Below are 22506 nucleotides of genomic sequence, written 5' to 3' on the forward strand. Positions count from 1 at the left end.
AAAGGGTGGGTCTCAGTACCTGGACATATCAGACAAGTCAACGAACATAGTGGTGAACACCTGAGGCGAGGAAGGTTATAAGGATGTAGGATAAGACACAGCATGGTCTGTGACTACAAGGGAGCGTTCCGCTCTGTAAGGATAACACCCTGATCTGGAAGCACAAAAGCAGACAGGGCACTAAAAGCAGCAGGAAGGTGGGTATCCTCCAAGAAACAAGTGAAACCAAAGGGCACCACAAGGACTGAAATACAATGGTGACTAAGAGCAACAAGGCCAGGCAAAAGCAGACCACACTGGAAACCTTTCCGAAAGGCCAAGCTAATCACCAATACGGTGATAGAGGACAAAGAAGTTACAGGCATTGCCCCAGGGTTACATGGCAGACACAGGGAACCAACAGATCTTGGAGGCCATCTTGGTGATTCAAACAACGCTAGAGGTCAAGATTGACGCAGTGGGCATCGACGTAGGGCTGTTACATCACGATGTTGGGGTCATTGCGGAACGCACCGGGAGACTAGAGAGTAGGTCAAGGAGAACACAGGAGTACAGAAAAGATATTGATATCCTCCTGCAGAAGGTGAAATTACTGGAAGAGAGCAGAAGAAGCGGAAGGCCGAGCACGCAGAAACATCAGAATTGTGGGGCTGTCTGAAGGGGCGGAATGGTCCGATTCCACAAATTATACTGAAAACATGTTGCTCCAGGAAATAGGTGCGGGAGAACTCACACAAGGTTTTATGATAGAAAGAGCACATCGTTCCCTTGTCAGACAGCCACCAGTATATCCCGATTACACCTTTCTAGTCCAGATGAAGAGAGCCCAATACATCGCGGGCCTGAAGTACATGCTAATATATCCAGCAAAGCGAAAGGTGATATACAACAGAAAAGTCCTTTTCTTGGAGATGCCGATGGAAGCACAGGAGTGGATGGACAGTGCTCAGATACTGGATGCAGTGGAACAGAGCCAACAGACGTAGATGAGAAAGGGACCCTGGCAAACTGCTATAACAGAACAGACAATGAACAGATGTGTATAAGATAGCGAAAATAGGCTTAGGCTAAATAGCAATAGAAAGAACAAGCAGTATGGAAGCGATAAGATACGTTACAGGAGCAATATGGCGAGCCACAGAAACCCGCTAGAGGGACCGCTTACAGCAGACCCACTACTCCCCTGAGAATTAGTTTCAGGGCTACTGTAACGCTCACCTGAAACTCTGCGGGAACCTTCTGGAACTCCAACTGACTTCTACCTTCCTGGGAACTAGACACTGAATTTCTGTGAAGAAAATAACAATTTTCCCTTCCTTAGTTTTCTCTTGTAAAACAGAAGGTCAAAACTGGTAATATGGGAGCCAGCAAATATCTCACCTTGGTATTTAATTAGTTGAGCTCTCCATCCTGTTCTATACAGGGGCGCAAGTTCTGAAGATGGGACACTGGATAACAGTTTCTTTTGAAAGGGACTAAATGGCACTAAAACAATGACATAAACCCTATGCTATTTGAACCTACAAGGGGCCAATAAGCTGAGGTGCAATGAAAATGTAGAATTACAGAAAAACTACCTCACTACACTACGGGACGGAAATAGGAAAACACCTTATCACTGAGCGTAATATGAATCTTAGCGTGACCAAAAATATCTGACTAGAAAATCAGCTTCAAGACAAAACTCCACAGGAAAGGGCGCGCACCCGCTAAAAACAACGTAATATCCTGACAATGCGTGAGGAATTCAAATAACATTCATACACAACTTCAATGTATCTGATAAGGCAACAAAAACGGAGCAAATGCATTTGCATATATTAGGTGTACTTGCGTGAGAGAAAACTGCTACGAACTGAGAGATGAGGAGACCGCTATGACAGGACTTCAACTATGGACTGTGACTGAGCCGGGAACGGCAGCAACTGGAAAACACAGGAAGGGAGCTGATAACTAATTAAAGTTACTCAAGGAATGAATGGAATTATCTGTGGACAAGGTATATTGAGCGGTGACAGGGAACGGAGGTACGCGGCGAGCGTTCAGTCTGAACTCAGACAAACGACGCGAAGCGTGAGCCTCCTGAGGGGCGGGGCTTAAATAGCTGGCACATGAAAACAATTAGACCCGCTAACTAACTGACCAGAGGCGCCACCTAGCGGCCATTAAAGAAACTCAACCAACCATTAATATGGGGAGTTAGAATCAATAACTAGCTAGGGCAAATAAATTCCCTATGAACCTGCAACTCTTAGGACAAGTATGGGGAAATAAACTAACCTGTGGTCATGACAGCTACTATACACGGCCTGCCCCTACGGCACCAGGACACTAGTCTAGCAACCAGGTTGAATGGAGCGGGAAGTCCTAGCATGCTTATCATAGCTAGACAAGTTAAGTTTGAGTTTGGTGTGGGGTTGGTGGGTGTTGAGAGGGTTGGCGGAGGGGAGCCTGGCATATATGATCAAACGCTGCCTCAAACTCTTACTGAGGCTGGCAATAGGCTGGCGGTCTCACTGATACTCTAGACATGATACTATAACGGCTGATCTTGTTAAAATGATGACATGGAATGTCAGAGAACTTAGGGAAAGCATTGTTGCAAGAAACACACTTAGATGCACAAAAACATAAGAACCTGGCGGGTGGGCGGGGAGGGGGGAGTTATGGTTGGCTCCACCTACCCGACATATGCAAGAGGGGTCCTCATTTGGGTGAACCCCACTATACTGTTCAAGTATTTGACCACAGACAGATAACGAAGGTAGAATGGCAATGTTACATGGTGTATTGGAAAACTGGGAAATCTGTATTGTGAACACTTCTGAAAAACACTGACGTGATTCGGAGCAGATCATTGTATGCGAGATTGGGACCCTACAGAAATTGAATACTGATTTGGGGAGGGTATTTTAATTGTACACTGGACCCATCCATAGGTAGATGGGGAAACAAACGGCCGTCCCCTCCAGCTAAGATATTAAACTGGCTACTGAAGCACTTTCAGGTGCGGGACCTATGGAGGGTAAAACACAGAGAAGGAAGAAAATGCTCATTATTCGGCCCCACATAAGGTATATACAAGAAGTGATTATGTGTTCGGTAGTGCAGAACACAAAACTGAATTCTTGGAAACTGAATACTTGGACAGGATACTGGTCGGATCACTCCCCACTTGTGGTGCAATGGCACGTGTCCGCTCCAAGGCCACCCATACCAACATGGAAGCTGAGGAGCGAAGCACTGTTCGATAAGGCTTTCGCCGAGCACATCTGGAAGAGCACAGTTGAATTCATTGCAGTAAATGAGGGGAGTGTGCAGAAGTTGGGCACGGTCTGGGAAGCATACAAGATGGCTATCAGTGGGGTAATTATAGCGCAATCGGGGGGCGTACAAAAAGTCATGGTCAATGAGCTAAAGAGCATGGAAGAGAGATTGATGGTATTAGAGAAGGAGGCGAAGGTCAACAAGGAACATGTAAAAGTAATTGAACTGAAGCAGGCATATCTAGTAGTGGGACAGATTGGGGAAGTTCAATTCTGCAAAATACGTGGAAAGGAGCCATGCACAGGGGGATAAGCCGTGGAGAAGGTTAGCCTGGCTGTATAAAACGCAACAACGCCAAATCCCCTATTTGCTGTAGCCAAAATGAAGACTGAGATGAGGTAAACATACAGGCAGGCATAAATAATGTTCTCTCTCAGCATTACAAAGCTCTTTATGCGGAAACCCTGGAAGGTGAGGAAAGAGACCTACAGGACACCCTTGACCTTATTTATTTACCCCGGTAATATGCACCTCAGGCGGAGTTACTAGATGCACCCACAACCCCTGAAGAGGTTGTGGCCACCATCAGAACACTGCCCACGGGGAAGGCTCCAGGCACGGATGGGCTCCCTAGTGAATTTTATAAAGCTTATGCTGACACGCTGGCGTCATGGATGACTAAGGTGTACAATGAGGCATATGCAGAACGTATCCTTCCTGAGAGCTTGAGAGGCCCCGATAGTCCTGTTACTGAAACCAAATCAAATAAGTACAGACTGTGGATCCTACAGACCATTGTCACTGTTCAATCAAGATAGCAAGTTCCTTACAGCAATCTTGGCAAACAGACTCGTAAGGTAATACATGTACTGATCCATCCGGATCAGACTGGGTATGTACCAGGGAGAAATATTAGAGAACCTAAGGAGATTGAACCAAGTGATTTACAGTAGACCACACTGCAGAATGTGTGTTTGTTTCATTAGATGTGCCTAAGGCATTGGACTCAGTACACTGAAACTGGTTGTATGCCACAATGACAAAAATGGGGATAGGGCCGCAATGCGCAAAATGGGTACAGTTGATAGAAAACAAACCGAGGGCCAGGGTAAGGACAGTGAGCACATACTCTGATAAATGGCAACTACATAGGAGTACGAGACAGGGGTGCCCGCTGTCCCCAATGTTATACATCTTAACAGCTAAACCTATGGCGGCATACTTGTGGCAGGAATACAGGGAGAGGGTATTGATTGGGGGGGGGGGGGGGTTAAGGATATGGTTTGTCCATGTATGTAGATGACGTGTTGCTGTACCTATGCAACCCAGAAATACATTTGCCATACATCCAGGAGGCACTGGATAACTCTAGTGCATTAATGGGAATCAGAATAAACAAGAGTAAATCATGTCTGTTCCCACTGGCTATGACAGCGACTGCAGAGGACTTACCAGTCCTTCCCACTGCCCTGGAGCAATCTGATGGGCAGAGCAGCGCTGCTAAAAAATGGTGGCCCTGCCCAGACTCATGCATTGTTTTGGGACTGTCCTGTATAATATTCCAAAACAGTTCTTCCGGGATTTAGAAAAAATATGCAGGGGGGTTCCTGTGACGTGAGGGGAGGAACGGGTGGCTCTGAGCACACTGCAAAGACAGTATGAACATGGGGGGCTAAAAATTACACATTTTGAGCTCTTCTTTCTGGCGTGCCGGCTGCAATATGTGGTGCAATGGATGGCCGATGATCCCACGACAGAAACAGGGTTGCTGCAACCGGTTGTGAATAGGTACCTTAGAGAACTGCTTTGGACACCCACCGGAGAACAAACTGGGTATCCTCACCTGGTAGACTCGGACCTCAGAGTGTGGAAACGGGCCTGTAGGGTCATGGGGCTAGTGGATCCGGTTTCACCACAGACCACGATAGCGGCAAACCTGTAGGGTAGACCAGGCAGTAGGGCAATGGTGCGGTCGAGATGGGAAGCATGTGGGGTGGCCACAGTGGGAGACCTGCAGCATGAAAGCGGGCTGATGACATTCAAGGAATTGCACGAGACCACAGGCATACACTAAGGCCAGTTTCTGTTGCATAGCACAGTGATGAAGGTACTACGAAATAGATGGCCGAATTGCAATGATGAGACCATAGGGAGCGAAGAAATTGAGACACTGATTTCTGTAGCAGAAGCCGGACATGCAATCTCTAGGATCTACGAGATACTGATAGAACGAAACTCGACAAAAGAACTGAAATGTAAAGAGAGGCGGGAGAAGGATTTGGGGAAGATGTTTGAAGATAGAGAATGGAAAGAGGTACATCGTATCATAAGGTCTCTAGAAATGCCAGGTTACAACTAATACAATTGTAAATCACACAAAGAGCATACCTCACACCCGCCGTCATCGCAACATTTAGAGGCGCAACCAGACAGTAATGCCCCAGATGCAGGGAAGAAGATGCTGGACTAGTTGTGTTCGATTAAGTTGTGGTATAAATAGGTTTATGATGTGCTGTATAGTACTGTGTGGATTGTTATGTATGGGTATAGAAAATGCAATAAAAATATTGTTTTTAATCAATTTTCTCTGCCTCTCCGTGGCAGTGCAAGGAATCCCTATGAAAATGTCTGTTCTGAGACAGTGGACATACACTGAGTATCAATACAGTGTTTGTGTTAAGATGGATTTCAGAATTCGGACCTGGTGGGCAGAGGTTCAGAAGGCCAGCCTAGTTTCTTGGAACAGGGTAATTTTCTGGACAAGCCAGACCAATCAAGGTAGCATTGGCGACGGTCAAGACTAAGTCTCAAGAGGGGTGAGGGTGACTGAAAGACCTCAATGAGAACAAAGAGTAAAGGACCTTTATAAATCACTCCCAGTCAGGGGGGAGTGTATGTATGTATGATAGATATATATATATATATATTTCAAGGCCTTTGAGGTTCAACACAATAGTTATTAACAGTAACTTCTAAACCAACACAATCCTACTAAAATACATATATACAAAACCAAGTGGCCTAAAGGGTCAATGCACGAAATGGCTCCACAACCTAGAAAAGGGAAGGAAGCATGTAGTGCAAAGAGTCTTTAGGCAGTTCTGCAGTAATCACAATCCTAACTGAAAGGCAGTCCAGTCCCTAAGAGGGGAGCCTATTGCTCAAATGTACTTGCAATGCTGGCGCACGTGGTAGTGCAGATGGGCAAAAACGGGGTTTCTTGTAAGGTCTGTAGCAGCTCAGGAAGGTGGGTGAGGATGCAGAATAGGTTCCCACTATTCGTGGAGGGTCTCCCCGTGAGGGCAGAACAGGTACCAGGAGTTGGGAATAGTTCGATAGCTCAGGCTATCTGTGGAAACGAGAGGGGGGGGGGGGCCTCATGGGCCACTCGTGTGTAAAAATGGATGGATGCGCTAGGGGCCACCAGTAAGGTAGTCAATTACTTAGCGACCCATGGCGCACTCCGGACCAAACTTCGAAGTGGACTCGACTGCCAGTTGCAGGTTCAAATGCAGCAATTCAGCAACGAGATTACAGCGTTGATTCCCAAACCAGACAGTGGCGATTTCTCCGCTCATGGTAGATGGATCAGTACAGTTTCACTGTAGAAGGCTTTAGGGCACAGAGGGACACAGCTGCAAGGCACATGCAAAGTTTGTCACCACGGCTGGGCGACAAGGTAAACGCGTGTACTCCAGCTAGGGTGCTCTCTTTCCTGCAGAACTGGGAACGCCAAGTGTACGAAATTCGGTGTGAGTGCTGTGAACACAGAGCTTGCAATGTACCAAGTTTCAAGGGCCTCCTTGAACAGCGGCGGTATCAGAGCAAAGGTCCTGCACAAGCTGGTCAGCCCACTGGTTGGCGCAGGGACACTTCCGAGAAGGCTTACTTGCAGGGTTTCATGAAGGTGCCGAGAACAGACAGTCCCACTATTCCAATAGGTTGAAGCGCCTTCGCAGACCTAGTTCGATCAGATGCAGAGGGTTCCAGCGGGACGACAGCAGGCTCAGGGTGCCAAACCTTCCAGCGGGTCACCAGTGGTTCCTCGACTCAGCTTCTTAGTTTCAGGATACTTGGATCCTATCCTTCGTTCAGTGAGAACTCAAAGAGATCGACACGGTATGGGTGTTTGGAGCTTTCTCTTATCCAGAATCTCCTTCGCCCCAAAACAAAGGACCCAATGGGAGATCTGCTCACATACAGGCACACCATACATGGGCCAATCTTGGACCACTGTGGTCCCAGGCATTCACAGCACACCAGGCATTCCAACCCACATCCTGGAATCACAAACACAAGGCATGCAGAAGCCAGCGAAATACATGCCCAAATAAGGAATGACCCGGGTTGGTTCGACCTGGGGAAGTTGAAGGGGCAAGATGGCCTAAGGACAGGACAAAACCTTGTGGCATGGCCATTTTGGAGCCAGGCCACCTATTTGTTCCAAACGCAGTAAACACGGTTTACCTCGTAGGAAAGGGTTAAACATACATGAAAAGATAAGCTGCCACCAGCCCTTTCCAAGGCACATCTGCACTTCTAAAACATCCTTCAGGAGTATCTAGTGCCTTTAGAAATGACAGGAAGACCCAAGTGCACGGTTGTGCACTTGCAACATGTTGCAGAAAAGTTGCAACATTGACAAGGACTAAAGGAAACAAAATCTCCCAGTACTGACTGTCTTTAAGGTCATGTCAGTTTCCCCATAGTAAAGTGAGCAAAAAGCCCAGGTGAGTGCAGCTGAAGGCTGTGCTCCTCTGGCGAAGTCAGACTATGGTGTTAAACAGCAGCAAACAGTTGGAGGTACATAACTGGAGGCAAAATTACACATGAAAAGGAAAGCTTTCATAACAGTTCGCAATAGCAATTGATCTTCCATTTTGTGCGCCCAAAAATAGACTGAGTGGCAGTGTATGTGAATCACCTTGCAGAACATGGAATCTCTCTTAAGGAACACTGGATGGCATTTAAACTATACTGATCTGTTTGAGTGTAGATTGAGCCCAAACAAACCTTCCCTTCTCTGTGCACAATTTGACAGTAAAACACAATGACAGAACATACCTGCAGGTACAGGCACCATGACTGTTTTCTTCTGCTTGGTTTGACCTGTCCCTCGGCATGAAATACAAGGTGTTGTCATGACAGATCCACGGCCACCGCATCTTCGGCATGTAGAGCGCATCACAAATGGCCCAGTATTTATGGTCTCCTATAGCGCATAACGTTAGAAAACAAAATTAAACAGTTTGGCATGAACTTTGTAAAGGTTAACATTAGATTGCACTGCCAGCATTCAACATGCAAACAACAGTGCTTTACAACAGTTTAAACTAGGTCTTTGCAAAAACTAGTGCAACAAAGAGTTGCTGTACACAACTACAGCATGCAGGACACGCAGTCAATATTTCAGCTTTGCTGGAAGTATATAGTTAAAGTTATAGTTAAAGCTATATAAAGTTATATAGAAAACCATAAAGGAACACATGCATTTTTGTTTCAATATTGCACCTTAATAAACATTTTACCGTAATCACAACAGTACAGGCTTTGGATGAAATTTAAATATGAACTCCTGCTAACAGCATATCTGTGCTGTATGCAAGGCTGAATATTTCACCTTCCCTCTAGTTTAGCATCTCCTTAAATGAGCACCTGTCCTCCTGCATGCTGCACCACTTCATTCTCACCACCGGACCAGTTGCTGAAGAACCAGAGACCAGTGCTGCTGCTCATTAATTAACTCTTCGAACAATCTATTTGGCAGCTTGAATAGGTCCACCAAGAACATAGTCTACGCAACAGAGCGACGTTTCTAACACTGCGACTACATTTAAACTTTGGTGGGTAGCAGTACTGCAGCCTCGGGACAGTATCCTGGCTTCAGACTGGTTGCATAGACCATCTCGCCCATTCATTAGACATGGCACTGTATACCAACTTCCTCCCCACACATTCCTCCTGCCAAGCGTTTACCCTGGACTGCACAGCCATGATTAGCAATAGGTGAGACAGGGGAAAACTTCCAATTGTACACTATATTGGGGAAATTCATCCACATCCCTTAAACACAGGGAAGAGAGAGTCAGGAGAATCTTGACAAGATACAGTACAAGAGCTTCCACAAGATCCTTTCGGGCTCAGCAAATGTATAGCCTGACAAGAGTGTCCTCTTCAACTTCTATTTTATAACTTCAATAAGGTAAAGATGCATGATAGTAGATGTTAAGATGGATTTTCAGAATCAGCCCTGTGGACAGATTACGAGAGGGCACTCTAAATTCTGGTAAACGGGGGGAAGACACTAATGACTAGCCACACTATCTAGGGTAGTTTGAGCAGCAAGGCGGGACTTGGGGGGAGCATGAAATTGGTGAAGGGTTCAGTTAAGCGCATAAGACATTTCCCTTTTCACCTTCGTTTGGTTTATAGTATCCCTCCCCCAGAGGATCTACCCCCAGTACAGGTCAGCAACTCTTCTGAGCTACAGAGGACGAGAACAAGAGAGCAGGACTTGAAACTAGTTGGGCCCAATAGTCTGAGGGAAGGAGGTAATAGGAACATGTCTATTGTCACCAGAAAGTGGAGGCTTGACTCGGCGATGGGTGGCTTGGCCAATGTGGACTCCAGCAAAAGTCTTCAGCCATCCTTCTGTGGTCTCCTCTTTGGATTCTTGGCTACAGTGGTCGACTCCTGGATGGCTCCAGATCCCCTCATATGTGAATTCCTGGGCAGGAGGTGGCCGCAGCACACCAATAGAAAGACCTACACCATTCAAAGATGGGGTGGCTTAACAGCCAGCTCCTACAGCAACAGTGACATCAGTCTAGCTTAAATGTATATTGGAGATAACTGCATCCCTTTTACTAGTTCCAGCCAACTCACTCACACAAGAAACTTCAGGGATTCATCCAAGAAGCCTAGGAAAGTCCATAAACATATGACCACTTACGATCCTAGACAGAGTGAAGGCAGCCACAATGACAAAAACAAAACAAGGCAGGGCATAAAACTCCTGGTTTAGAAATGTCAGACAACCATATTGGTAAAACTGCAACCTCATGATTTAAAGAAATAAAAGGAGTGCAAGTGAGTGCACCCATACATGGTTAATTCTGTACCACTGCCACCAGATGGGCAATATTCTGCTGGAAGGGGAGGGGGTTATCTGCAGTACTCTACAAGAAGGTTAGTACTGCTACTCAGAAAAGTTGAAAAAAGGGTGAAAGAAATCCATCTGTACCGAGAACCCTAATGACGGAAGAGTGCCCCCAAACTTAATGAGTTAAACCAGAAAGTAAGGATGAAAAGACCAAATGCAAAAAAAACAAGAAAAAAAACAAACACAATAGGTGCAGGAGGATACAAACCATCTGCAGATAGACATGCTGTGGTTCCCACTCGAGTATTCTCTTTTTACAGCCTTCCCAAGACTTACCATTCCAGTGCCATTACAGTAGTGGCAATGCTGCAGTTTGGTGCCAGGTTCATTCCCCTTGCCGTCACATCGCTGGCAGGAATCATTAATGCTGATCGAGATCTCCTTGTTCACACCTTTGGCAGCCTGGTTAAAACTCAGTTCCATGACATACTGTAAACAGGAAAGCCAAAAATGTAATTATAAAATGACTAAGATAAATGCAAACAGCTTAAGAGCACTTTCCAAAAATAGTAACTTCATAAACCAATTAGTATAAAGTAGATTAGCACGAGAAACCAGCAGACAAGGACTCCGCACAAACTACTATTCCATTTTACTATAAAATATATATGGTCAAATCGCTGACATGAGGTAACTAAACACTACAGTCGGCATTCAGACTTTCTAGCATGCAGCTAGTCTAGGCAAGATTGGAAAACCCAAAAGTGAAAATTCTTGACTACTTAGATGAAGGGCATTTAGCAGCACCAATATGCTTAAAACATGGAGGCAGGTCAGTTGGGAGAGTGCCCCACAATCTTAAGCACTATTCCTTGCAGCAATGGCAACACAACCGCTTTTCAGGAAACACCTAAAAAAACAACCTTTTTGAAAGAAGCTTTTAATATCCAGTAAAAGGATTTGCCACACTGTAAACAGACTCATGGGGCGCCTGCCACCCTCCTTTCACCCTTACCTCCCCCATGCCTGTTGACACCTTTGTTTATTTTGTGTTGCAACGCTCTGAAGTGGCCAGAAGGAACAATGTAGTATGGACAAAATGCACAAATCTCGGCAAAGCAGCAACCAAGCTGAACCGCCCACCCCCCCCCACCCAGACAAACAGATCCAGCACATATGTTACATTTTTTGGCTTGATGAATATGAATGGTACCTCATGAGCAATATTGGATCAGTAAAGTGGTGTTCGCACTTAACTGTGAAGTTGACATGAGCCAAGCCCCCTGATCTTTATGCATTTCCTCAACGATTCACCAAAATGATCCTATAGCGAGCCTCATTAAAGGCCCATCTGCGGGTACCCCCCCGAGCCCCCATCCCCCCCCACCCCCCCCTCCGACACCTCTACAAGAGATCTTAAGCCTCTTGGATGGGGTGCCCAAAATGCATTACGTGTTTGAATGATCTAGTTAGCTGTTTTTTGCCACTCAAGGAAGATGGTTGCAGCAAAGAACCATGCCAAATTGCCCAAAACACTTGCCAGCCTCTTCAGATTAGAAAGAATTTGCTCTTAGGCAGAGAGCCTGTAGATGGGATTTGTGCAATAGTCTATAGAGAAGTTACACAGCTTATCTAAACTACCATTTTGTGTGAAAGGAATGAAGAGTCACGCATGGTGTTAGCCATATGGAGCCTAGAAACTGAGGTTAGGGCAGCAAAGACAAGATCTTGAGAGTATTTGAAAAGGAAGTCTAGGACTCAAGAGTGAAATCAAATCCTATGTGTTTTCCCGGGATCGAGTCTGGGAAAGTTTCAATGTGGTGATTGGGTGATCTTCAAATGTTTTAAATGATGCATGTTAGCAACTAGATGTGTTCAATATTCCTATAAGATAATGGACACTGCAGCTAAACTGTCAATCGTTTAGACGCTCCAAGGATAGAGATGCAATTTAAGCTAAAAAACAACCTTTGGAAGCTCTGATGAGCAACCCTTTCAAAGATAATAGGAAGTTGAAGCGCTGCTGGGATCTGCACCATCCAGCATTTTCATTTAATAACTGTCAATCATGCTGCACAGAGAAAATGAGAGCAATAGAAGCAACTCATACATGCCTGTAAAAAAAGTGTGTGGTTAGAATGATGGGGGTGAGGCTTACCAGGGGAGATGGTGCTTCCTCCGAGTACTCCATGAATCTATGGAGCCCTGTTCTCCAATGGCTGGCCCCCTCTATGAGGGGCCTGTAAAGCCCCCGGGAGACTCCTCATCCTCAAATGGAAAGCCCCAGTCAGCCCCATATAGGCTGATACAAATGTTTGATCACAGCACCGAGTTGAGATCCAAGATGGTGGCCACAGCTTGGATTTACATAAGTGACACCTTGGATATACCTATTCATGAGCCAGTCAGGGCAGTGAGGTGTTCAGCCATGCACAGGTGATTCATTGCCACAAGCAGAGTTAACTTCGGAAGGCGACCCCGGGAGTGGGGAGAAGGAGGAGCGCAGTATCGCAGGTCTGACCGGAGAGAACTGTGGGGGTCTCTGGCCGGTGGATGCCTCCCACAAAGTGCATGAGATCTGGGAGCAAAGGCAGCCGACGGGGGCCTGCCCGAGCTCAACCGATGCACCAGAGGGGGTTTATGGTTTCCCTTGCCTTGGGCTCAGACCCAGCATGGTGATGCTCGGAAGGAGTTAAGATGCTGGGTCTCATGCCCGTATTGGCCTAGAACGATAGTCCCTTCAACCACCTGAGTGCATGAGAGGACACAATACATTATTTGTACAGCGCTCTATCAACAAAGGCATCATGGCGCTCAGGAGCTTAATAGCGACACATACAACTTAATTCTCTCACAGTAGCTGGATGCGAGAGTGGGGCGAAGCACTCTGACCATCACATGAAGATGCATGCAGAGAACGGGACGTCCCTCTGCCACTTTTTTTTTTAGGCGTATCTACCCCAACATCCCCATGTGAAGCTGCACTTAACATTTTTCAAGTGTATACCCTGCGGGCAGGGGTCTTCTCTATGGATTCACTGCTGGGTCACACGTACACCCACATACAGAACAAGGAAGCCAGATCCAAAGTGGGGAGAGACTCCGGTTGGGATCCCCTCTGCCCCACAGTTGGGAAAGTAAACCGAAGCTGAAACATGAACTTTTAGAATACAATGGTGTGCTATGCATCCAGCATCTTGCAACTGCCTTTGATGAGTCCCTGCCTGACCAACGTTGATCAGACCCATGGCGGCCAGCGGCACGCGGTGCCCGCAGGACTTAGTGCACAGCTAGGTGATGTTCGTTGTGCCTACAGTGGTGGGTGGGGGAGGGGCGGTGGGTGTACCAGTGGGGCGGGGGGGTGATTGGACATCGGATCTGCGATTCTGCTTCGTACAACTGCTTTGAGGAACTGACTATACTCCACACAACCTTCGGGGAGCGGGTATCTCCAGCAGTGGCACAGGATGGCTAAAATGACTAGAGGGGGAGCCCAGTTGGGAGACATCAAGAGTATCATGCAAGCTCAAGAAACTTCCAAAAAAACAGCAGCCTACTGTGGCACAGATTAACTCCATGCAATCCCAGCCACTTCTGGAGGATTCTCTGGCCACAAAATTGGACTTCCAGTTCATGCTGGCAGAGATCAAGAGGGAGAAAAATAATGCCTCGACCTTGGCTAAACCCATGGCAGATCGATAAACTCGTGAGAGCAAAAGAAAGCAGACTAGAAGAGGTGGGCGTTAACCTCTGCGAGAAAGCACATGAGGTGGAAAGAGTGAGGGGCCTGGAGCAACAGATGGAATTTGTCCTGGCCAAGCAAGAAGATTGAGAAAACCGAATGAGACGCAATAACCGCATATGTGGGGTACCAAAAAGATTCTCTGACAAAGATTTGGACAAATTCTGGAAGAGACTAAGATGATAGAGATAAGAACTGGTGACAGGGGTCTGGAAGAGGTCAGAATAGCGGAGAGCTCATAGGTCCAGGGGAGACAGGGGACCATGACAATATTCAAGTGACTTCATGCTTCAACAGTGTTGGCTTTTGGTTACATTTGAGGCATGTTTCTTGCATGAACTGCGTGATGTGATAGTGGTAAACATTTTGGGGATCTCTGCACAGCCTACTGGGGGGTATCTGGATTGGTTTGGGCTATGCACTATTAGGTAACGGGTTGGTCTTCTGTGTGGGGAGCGGGGCTCAGATGGGCCTGGGATTCAGGATTTGTCCTAGGTAAATGGGGAGGATCTATTTATGTTTGAGGGATTTGGATACATTTTGATGCTTGTTAGGTTTGGGGGTTTACTAGTTTTTCTCTTCACGGTTGTCAGTTGACAGTGGTGAATGAAGAATGCAATTAATGCAGTGGCAGTGTTATGAGGTGGGGAGATGGGCTGTCCCAAGAGCCCTAATGGATGGCATGAGTTTCATGACCCTGAATGTTCAGGGTTTTAACTACCTCCAATAACACTGATTATGTGCAGGCTTACCGGAATGCGTACCTCTATCGCGTTTCTGCAGGAAACACTTGCTGGAACAAGATGAAGGTAGATTGAAACATAGGGAATTCCCAAAATAATACTTTGTCTCCAACAGGGGAAAACGGAAAGGGGTAGCGATTCAGGTGGGAAAAGGGCTAGATTCCACAAGGAAATATATCCATAGGGAGCCAAAGGAGAGGTGCCAGATTCTCCAGGGTTTATTAAAGAGACAACCCTATGCATTAGTAGCCATCTATGTCCCGAATTAACACCAGGACCAAGACCTAGCCACCTGTATGGAAACTAGGAATGATTTGGAGGGTCAAGAAGTGAACGTGGGGGATTGTGGGGGGGGGGCTTCAACTGCATAATGGATCCTACTCTTGATACAATTCCCCCCCCCTCCCTCCCACCCCTTCCAAAACCCCCCCACAGGAGCAGATTTCAGAAATAGAGTGGCCTTGGCTAAGCTATTTAGAGATCAGAGTCTTATTGAAACCTGGCGGTTTTCGGCAGGAGGAAAGGGAATACTGGTTCTATTCATCGGTCCACAGGGGGTACTTCGAATGGTAACATCCTTTGGTTTAGGTAGTTTTGTTGAGGTCAACCACTTAGACCAGTGCCCTTTTTAAAAAATAAATTCTTATAGCAAACGTGTTGCATCCGTGTGAAGACTTTTTCGGAAGAACCACTACCCCTCCTCCGAGGTTTCAAATAAATGACTATGGTTTCACACTTTGACTGCGCCACATAGTAATCGTGGATCAGATTTGTGCAAAAATTATCAACAGAAGTCAGTTCTGTATTTTGAGAAAACTCCCGTAGGAGGCCCTTTATATTTGTTAACACGTGTTTCGGTTCATACCGAGCCTCTCTCAAAACAAGGCATATTACTTTACTTTTTAAATGAAAAGAAACAATGTCATATTACAAATGTTAAATGGTAAAACAGATCGGGGAGGGGCAAAGGGTAGGAGTGTTAGGTAAGTAGAGAAATAGGAGAGAAAAACAGTGTCAAAATATAAACAAGAGAAACCTAAAATTACTTGCCTTGTTATCAGATTTCCACTGTATAACCATTTAGTTGCTTGTTAGCGAGTTCCTTATTGCTCTCCTTATATTACAGTGGGTCATCTCAAATTACATACTATTAGGTGGCTGCTTATTGTCGAACTCATTTTGTGTTGCGCTTATTAGATCAGAACAGTTCATAGGTAAAACCATGTGTGATTTTAGTTTTAGAAAACACAGGCATGCTTCACTTTTTCAATAATGGCAGATGAGAAAGGTTGTCTTACCATCATATTGATTACTTCAGATGTTCAGCATAAAGATTTGTGGTACAGTTTGTAAACAAGTCCCTGGGTTAGAATCCCACCTACAAGGGTGCAATAAGAATAGGCATACACTGATTTCCAAGTCATTTCACAGATTCATCGTGAATCGCTATTTCCTCAGTGTCGTCTCTCTAGACTGTCATTTGGAGCAGTAGTTACTTTCAAATATTTAATGGGGCTTAAGTATCCAAGTATCTCTTGAAATATTTTTAAATGCAGCCCGGGAAAACTGATTAATATATCTATTAGGATTGTGTTGACTATACGCGATCTTGGCCTCCCGGCCATGCAGCCTTAGAAGCGCACACAAATTGTTTGAATTTCATGAATTCATACTCCAGTTATGTGTTCTCATAGTTTCACGTGTCAGTAAGGGCAGAGTAATGGCCACCCAATCATGCCTATATTCTTATTTTTTTTAAAAAATATATGTACTGTGCACGGTGTAGTAGCCTCCGGAGCATGCATGCTTTTAACGAGCATCCAGAAATGATTTGCCTTGTAAGATCGTACTCGCGTATAAGCATTCTCCTAGTCTTACATAGTTTCAGATTAATTCAAAGGTCCATAATCGCAGCAGAGGCGCCCGAAAGTAGTACTTGCAGATCGCCTAGGCGCTTACCTGCAATAAGCAGCGACCCCCTTTATTCCGCGTTGGCCGAACAGGTCAGTAAACACTGAGTCCAGGGCAAGTGGTGTATATGTGTAACCATGGAGTCGGTAAGAGTCCCTCGTTAGTTTTTACATCCATTCGTCACTTATTCGCCGCCATGTTTTGGGAATAGAGGCGGAAAGAAATGCTACTCTGGTGGAGTGGATCCCAATCCGTCATGAGTGTAAAAATCGGCCATAGGACATATTTAACTGAAGTAATTGTCAAAAATTGGGCTACCATTGATCTATTGACCAAGTGTCTTGTGTCAAGGCACAGTTTAATAATTGCAGGCACAATAAACACAATTACAAAATTACATTAAATTCTACCTAATGTTACATTTTGTTAGGCAGAAACCTGTGCAGTTCCCTTGGGGACCACTGCAAAAAGTTTAAGACTACAGGTGTTGGCAGTAAACCCAATTGCTAGCAGTCCGTACCACCCAGATTTACCTGGTAGCTGTGGCTGAGCAGTCAGACCTCTCTCAAGTTGAGTTAGGCAGTATATAGAGTTTACACGTTAGGTACAAAAATACAGTAGCACAAGCAAACACTGACCAGAACTTGGGTATAAAAGTATATAATTATTTATTTAAAAACACTTGTAAAAATACACTGGCACTAATGTCAAGAAAGTTCAAACAGTCACTAGAAATATATACACCTCCCTGATTAATTATTCGACAAGTCTTAGGAAAAGAACACCACTTATCAATACAGGGGTGAGCGCTTAACCAAGATGGCACTCCAATAATTATTTAAAAAGGGAGGGAAAAGGCGGAATTAGGAAAGCACACAATACCAACACTTTTAAAAGAACCACAGCAAGTTAAAAAAGGCAGTCTCTACTGTAGAGCAAAAAAGTTCATAGGCCAGGCCCACTCTTGGAGAGCAAGGCGGAATGTGACCAAGATCACACAGTTGAAGTACACTTTAAAAGTCTTTGCAGATAGTTCAAAAGGAGTTGGGTCAGTTCAGAAAAGTTAGTTAACAGGTCCCCCCAGGATAGAGAGTCAAGGATTTACAGGACACCTTGAACAGTTTGTTGCAAGAGAGTCCAGGCGGGACAGAGTACCTGAAATGGTGAGAAAGCTCCAGCGGGGGCAGTTGTTCCTGGCAGTGGGTGCAAGTCGGTGCTTCGTCCAGGGGAAGAGAAGATCTCGACGTGGAGGAAAGCTGGAGGTCGTTGCACTGCCAAGGAAGAAACCAGCCGCGGAGTTTCCCGGTTAAAAGGTACTACCCTTTTATTCGCGGTAGTGGTGAAGCGTGGGGTGAAGCGAGGCTATCCGGCCGCCGGAGTGCTTGGCACTGCGATTCAACCACGAGACGATCCAGGAAGGCGAAAAGAGGGCGAACTGGTTAACCCCACCAGTTCAAAGGAAGAAGACTCTCCAGGATGAAGATCTTGTCTGTCGTCGGGAAGTGGTGAGGCGGTTCAGCAGGGCTCCACCGGTGGTGTCGTCGTTGCAGGTCGGCTCAGCTTCTCCCTCTACGGATTCTTTAGGTCCTGTGGCGACTTCTGAAGTTCCAGTCCCCAAAGCCCTGCTTTTATGCAGAACCCCCCCCCCCATTCACCAGTCCTAGCTGTCACTCAAACATGCTAAGTGGTGAGCTGGGCAGCTCACCACTGGGCCAATCACACAAGAGTGCTACTTGAGCTGCCGAGGCAACTCAGTCCAGGGTGCCTATTCCCCCTCCCACACATCACGTAGACCCAGACAGAGTTGCACCACTTTTGGAGGCTTCTGTGCAGAAGCCCGCCAAAAGTGGAACAAAAGGCTCGACTTGCGTTGGAGTTACAGAGGCGAACACAAACGCCATTTTAAAACAGAGTCCTGGCAAAAAGACCCAACCGGGGAATAAATATTAAATAAATAATCCGGCGGTATCTTTAACATTGCACCAAAAAAGTGGTGCGTTTAAAATGAATGGGAAAATCCCATAGGAAATATTCCAGTGGAATATTCCGCGTGGTAACCACTGCCACCAGCCAAAACACTTCCTGTTGATACTGGTGGCGAACAGATCCACTTGAGGGGTCCCTCAAAGGGCAAAGATCTCTTGGACTTCCTGAGCTATCTCCCATTCGTGGGAGACTGTGTTCTGCCTGCTCAGAGTGTCCGCTGTCAAGTTCTTCTCTCCGGCTAGGTGAATTGCCGATAGAGATTCCTTCCTGAATTGCCCAAAACCAGAGCTGCATCGTCTCTCTGCACAGTGGCAGTGACCCTGCGCCTCCTCTTTTGTTGAGGTAGTGCATGGCCACTGTATTGTCCGTCATTATCGGGACGTTTCTCCCCCGTACAGACGGCAGAAAAGCCTTCAGTGGCAGTCTGATGGCTCTCAGCTCCAACAGGTTGATGTGTAGTCTGGACTCCGATGGAGACCAACGACCGCTGATGGTCAAGTCGTTGGCATGGGCTCCCCACCCCGTGAGTGAGGCGTCTGACTACTGTGATCTCCGGCCATGGTTGCCAAAACAGTTTTCCTTTCAAGATGTTCTCTGGAGAGGCCCACCATTGAAGGTCGTGGGCTACCTTGTCCGGAATCCGGAGGAGATCTGTCATCCTCCCTGAGAATTGTGACCACTGAGTCCTCATTGCCCACTGAAGGGATCTCATTCTCAGGCAAGCCTCTGGCACAAGGAATATGCAGGATACCATGAGGCCTAGCAACCTCAAAAAGTCGTAGGCTGGGAGACGTTGGGCATTTTGAAACCTGGTGACCATCTGCAGAATATCTTGAGCCCTCACCTCTGGTGGCGTGGCTTTTCCCAGGGACGTGTCCAGGACTGCTCCAATGAACTGGAGTCTCTGTGATGGTATCATCTGTGACTTCTTTAAATTGAGGGAGAAGCCTAGCCTGTGAAGGGAGTGGCAGGCATAATCTAGTTGGATCCGAGCTTGTTCCGAAGAAACTGCTCTGATCAACCAATCGTCCAGGTAGGGGTAGACGTGAATCCCTTCCCTCCTTAGACTTGCAGCCACAACCGACATTAGCTTGGTGAAGACCCTCGGGGCGGAGGTCAGCCCAAATGGCAGAACTCGAAATTGATAGAGTGTTGCCAATTGCAAACCTCAGGTACTTCCTGTGCTTGGGATGGATAGGCACATGGAAATAAGCATCCTGAAGGTCCAGAGATACCAACCAGTCCTGAAGCTGGAGGGCCTGAAGGATCTGAGAGAGAGTTACCATCTTGAACTTGTCCTTCCTGAGGAACTTGTTCAATTCTCGTAAGTCCAGGATGGGTCTCAGTCCTCCGTCTTTCTTTGGTATGAAAAAGTAGGGGGGAGTACCAGCCCTTGTTCCTGTCCGCTACAGGTACCGGTTCTATGGCACCTTTCTCTAGCAGGTCTACAACTTCCTGCAAGAGGAGCGGATCCGGCACTTTCAGAGAGCTGTTCCCCGGTGGATGTCTGAGGGATGCGTAGAAAAGGCAGGCAGTAACCTCGGGCAACTGTCTCCAATGCCCAAGCATCTGAGGCAATAGCCTGCCATTCCGTCAGATGGTGAGTTAACCTGCCCCCTACAGGTGTCTTGTGATGGGAGACACCAGAGTGGTTTGGGAGCGGCTGATGCAGTTGCCGAAGGTAAAGCGGCTCCTGCGGCTTTCTTTCCTTTACCCCGTCCACCACGGGTACATTTTCCTTGGCCTCTTTGAGTCGGCCGTCCTCTGCCTCTTCCATAGGAGGAATATTAGCGGAAGGACTTTCCTCTCCAAGAGGATCCTGAGGGACGAAAATTAGTTTGTCGGATTGCAGCTCCTAGTGACTTAGCTGCTGCTTTAGATGTTTGTAGTTTTTCCAAACTGTCATCCGCCTTTTTACCAAATAGGGAAGAACCGTCAAAGGGCATATTTAAAAGTCTGGCCTGTATGTCAGACGCAAAGCCGGACTTTCTCAACCACGCATGCCTGTGGATTGTGGTACTTGCCGCCATGGCCCTGCTGATACTGTCAGCAGAATCAATGCCAGTTTGAAGGGACTCACACATTGCATCTTTACCATCTCTGATGATATTTAAAAATGCGTCCCTTTCTTCTCCTTCCGGAATGCAGTCAGCCGCCGATGAAGCACACTCCCAAAGGGTGTGGCTGAACCTAGCGAGCGTACAAGTTGCATTGATAGATTTTAAAGCCATGCTACAGACTGAGAAGACTTTCTTAGCCATGGCATCATATTTTTATCATCCCTATCCTGAGGAGCAGTGGGGTAAGCAGAAGTACTGCCTGATGAAGTTGCAGCCTGGACCACAAGACTCTCTGGAGTAGGGTGCTTACTTATATAGGTATTCAGGGTCAGCAGCAGATACCCTATATTACGCTGACAACTTCTTGTTAACCGCAGGGACAACTTCAGGAGTTTCCCAGTTAGTTAAAATCTTTCTTTGTAAAGCAGAGTGAAAGGGAACCACAGGATCCTCCTGTGGACCTTTCTCCAAAATATCTGTGAGGTCATCCTGTTGAAAAACAGATGAAGGCGCAGACCAACCCATGAACTCCATAATTCTTGACATTAGGGTTCTATAAGGGGTATCAGCATGTTCCCCTGGGTCTGGTTTGACAAATTCCACTTCTGGGGAAGTGTCTAGGCCACTTGCTTCCTGTAATGCATCCTGAAGGTCTTTCAACCTTCTTTCCTCAGAGGCAAAAATCTCTGGTTCAGGTAATGTGGTCCTCTGCAGCCCAAAAGGCCTTTCTTGATCAGAATCTTCCCTTTCTTCAAAAATTGAAGTTAAGGGGGGATTGCTCTGGTCTGAAATGGTATAAAACCCATCTCTAAGGCAGAGGGAGCCATCATCAGTGGCCTTGAAAAGGTCGATGTCGTCGACGGCGATGTAAAAATCCTCAAGGGCGCCGACAAAGGCGTCGAGAAAACTGGAAGAGGCCTCGAAGAACGAGAGGATTGGAATCCTGCTCGAGGATGTCGACGTTCTCGACGTCGTGTCGGAGGCTCTCGGAGTAACCGTTGGCTGTGAGTAGCCGTGGGTCGGTCTTTTATCGGCGTCGATGTCGGCGTCGACTCGATCGACGGATGCGTCGAAGAACCCATCGATAACGGCGTCGATGGCGCCGATCTATGCTTCGAAGGGGCTTTCGATGATGGCGTCGAAGATGCTTTACTTCCCGATGGCTCATGGCGCTTTCGGGTCGACTCTTTCGCCGGGTGCTTCGACTCGTGCAAGCAGAAACTACATTTTGTAGCCCAGTACCCCCGTTATGGGTGGTTTTGGTCCCCACCAATGGGACCTAGAGTAGTCCTAGACTAGAGCCTCTTCCCTCTTCCCCTCAGATTCTGACCCTGTGTTGATGGATTCCCATAGGGTGTACATGGTTACCTGATGGGGTGTAAGGAGTGTGCATGTGAATCTATGAGAGATACCAACGCTGGAGTTACAGGTAACAAACTTTCTCCTTATACAGCATTGGATCTTTCATAGATTCATATGCTGTGAATAGATTGTAGTAGTACACAGAAAATGGCGGTGCATACAGTTAAAAAAAAGAAAAAAGAAAATGGACTTACAATAAATACCCAAGATATTGGAACAGGCGGTTTAGGACTGCTCTCCTGCTTGCACATCTTCGGCGTGCTGCTTCTCCAGGCAGTAGTGCCTTGTTAAAGTATGCAGTACTAACCAGGTAGCTACCTGGCAGATGTTTGA

The 22506-nt window shown here is 46.6% G+C and overlaps 1 protein-coding gene across 4 annotated transcripts in view; it reads right to left on the reverse strand.

Annotated features, from left to right (window-relative positions):
* The window catches only part of DNAJA3 (DnaJ heat shock protein family (Hsp40) member A3), a 743272-nt gene that overhangs the window by 429377 nt on the left and 291389 nt on the right, over nucleotides 1-22506 (reverse strand). For all 4 annotated transcript variants that reach the window (XM_069646819.1, XM_069646822.1, XM_069646821.1 and 1 more), the window contains exons 5-6: nucleotides 10706-10858; nucleotides 8332-8479 (exon numbers count right to left, since the gene is read on the reverse strand). In XM_069646819.1, the coding sequence (XP_069502920.1) occupies nucleotides 8332-8479; nucleotides 10706-10858 (301 nt within the window). The remainder of the gene's footprint in view (nucleotides 1-8331; nucleotides 8480-10705; nucleotides 10859-22506) is intronic.

This window comes from Ambystoma mexicanum, chromosome 2q, assembly GCF_040938575.1.
Source record: "Ambystoma mexicanum isolate Mex_15411 chromosome 2q, UKY_AmexF1_1, whole genome shotgun sequence".
NCBI classification, from domain to species: Eukaryota; Metazoa; Chordata; class Amphibia; order Caudata; family Ambystomatidae; genus Ambystoma; species Ambystoma mexicanum.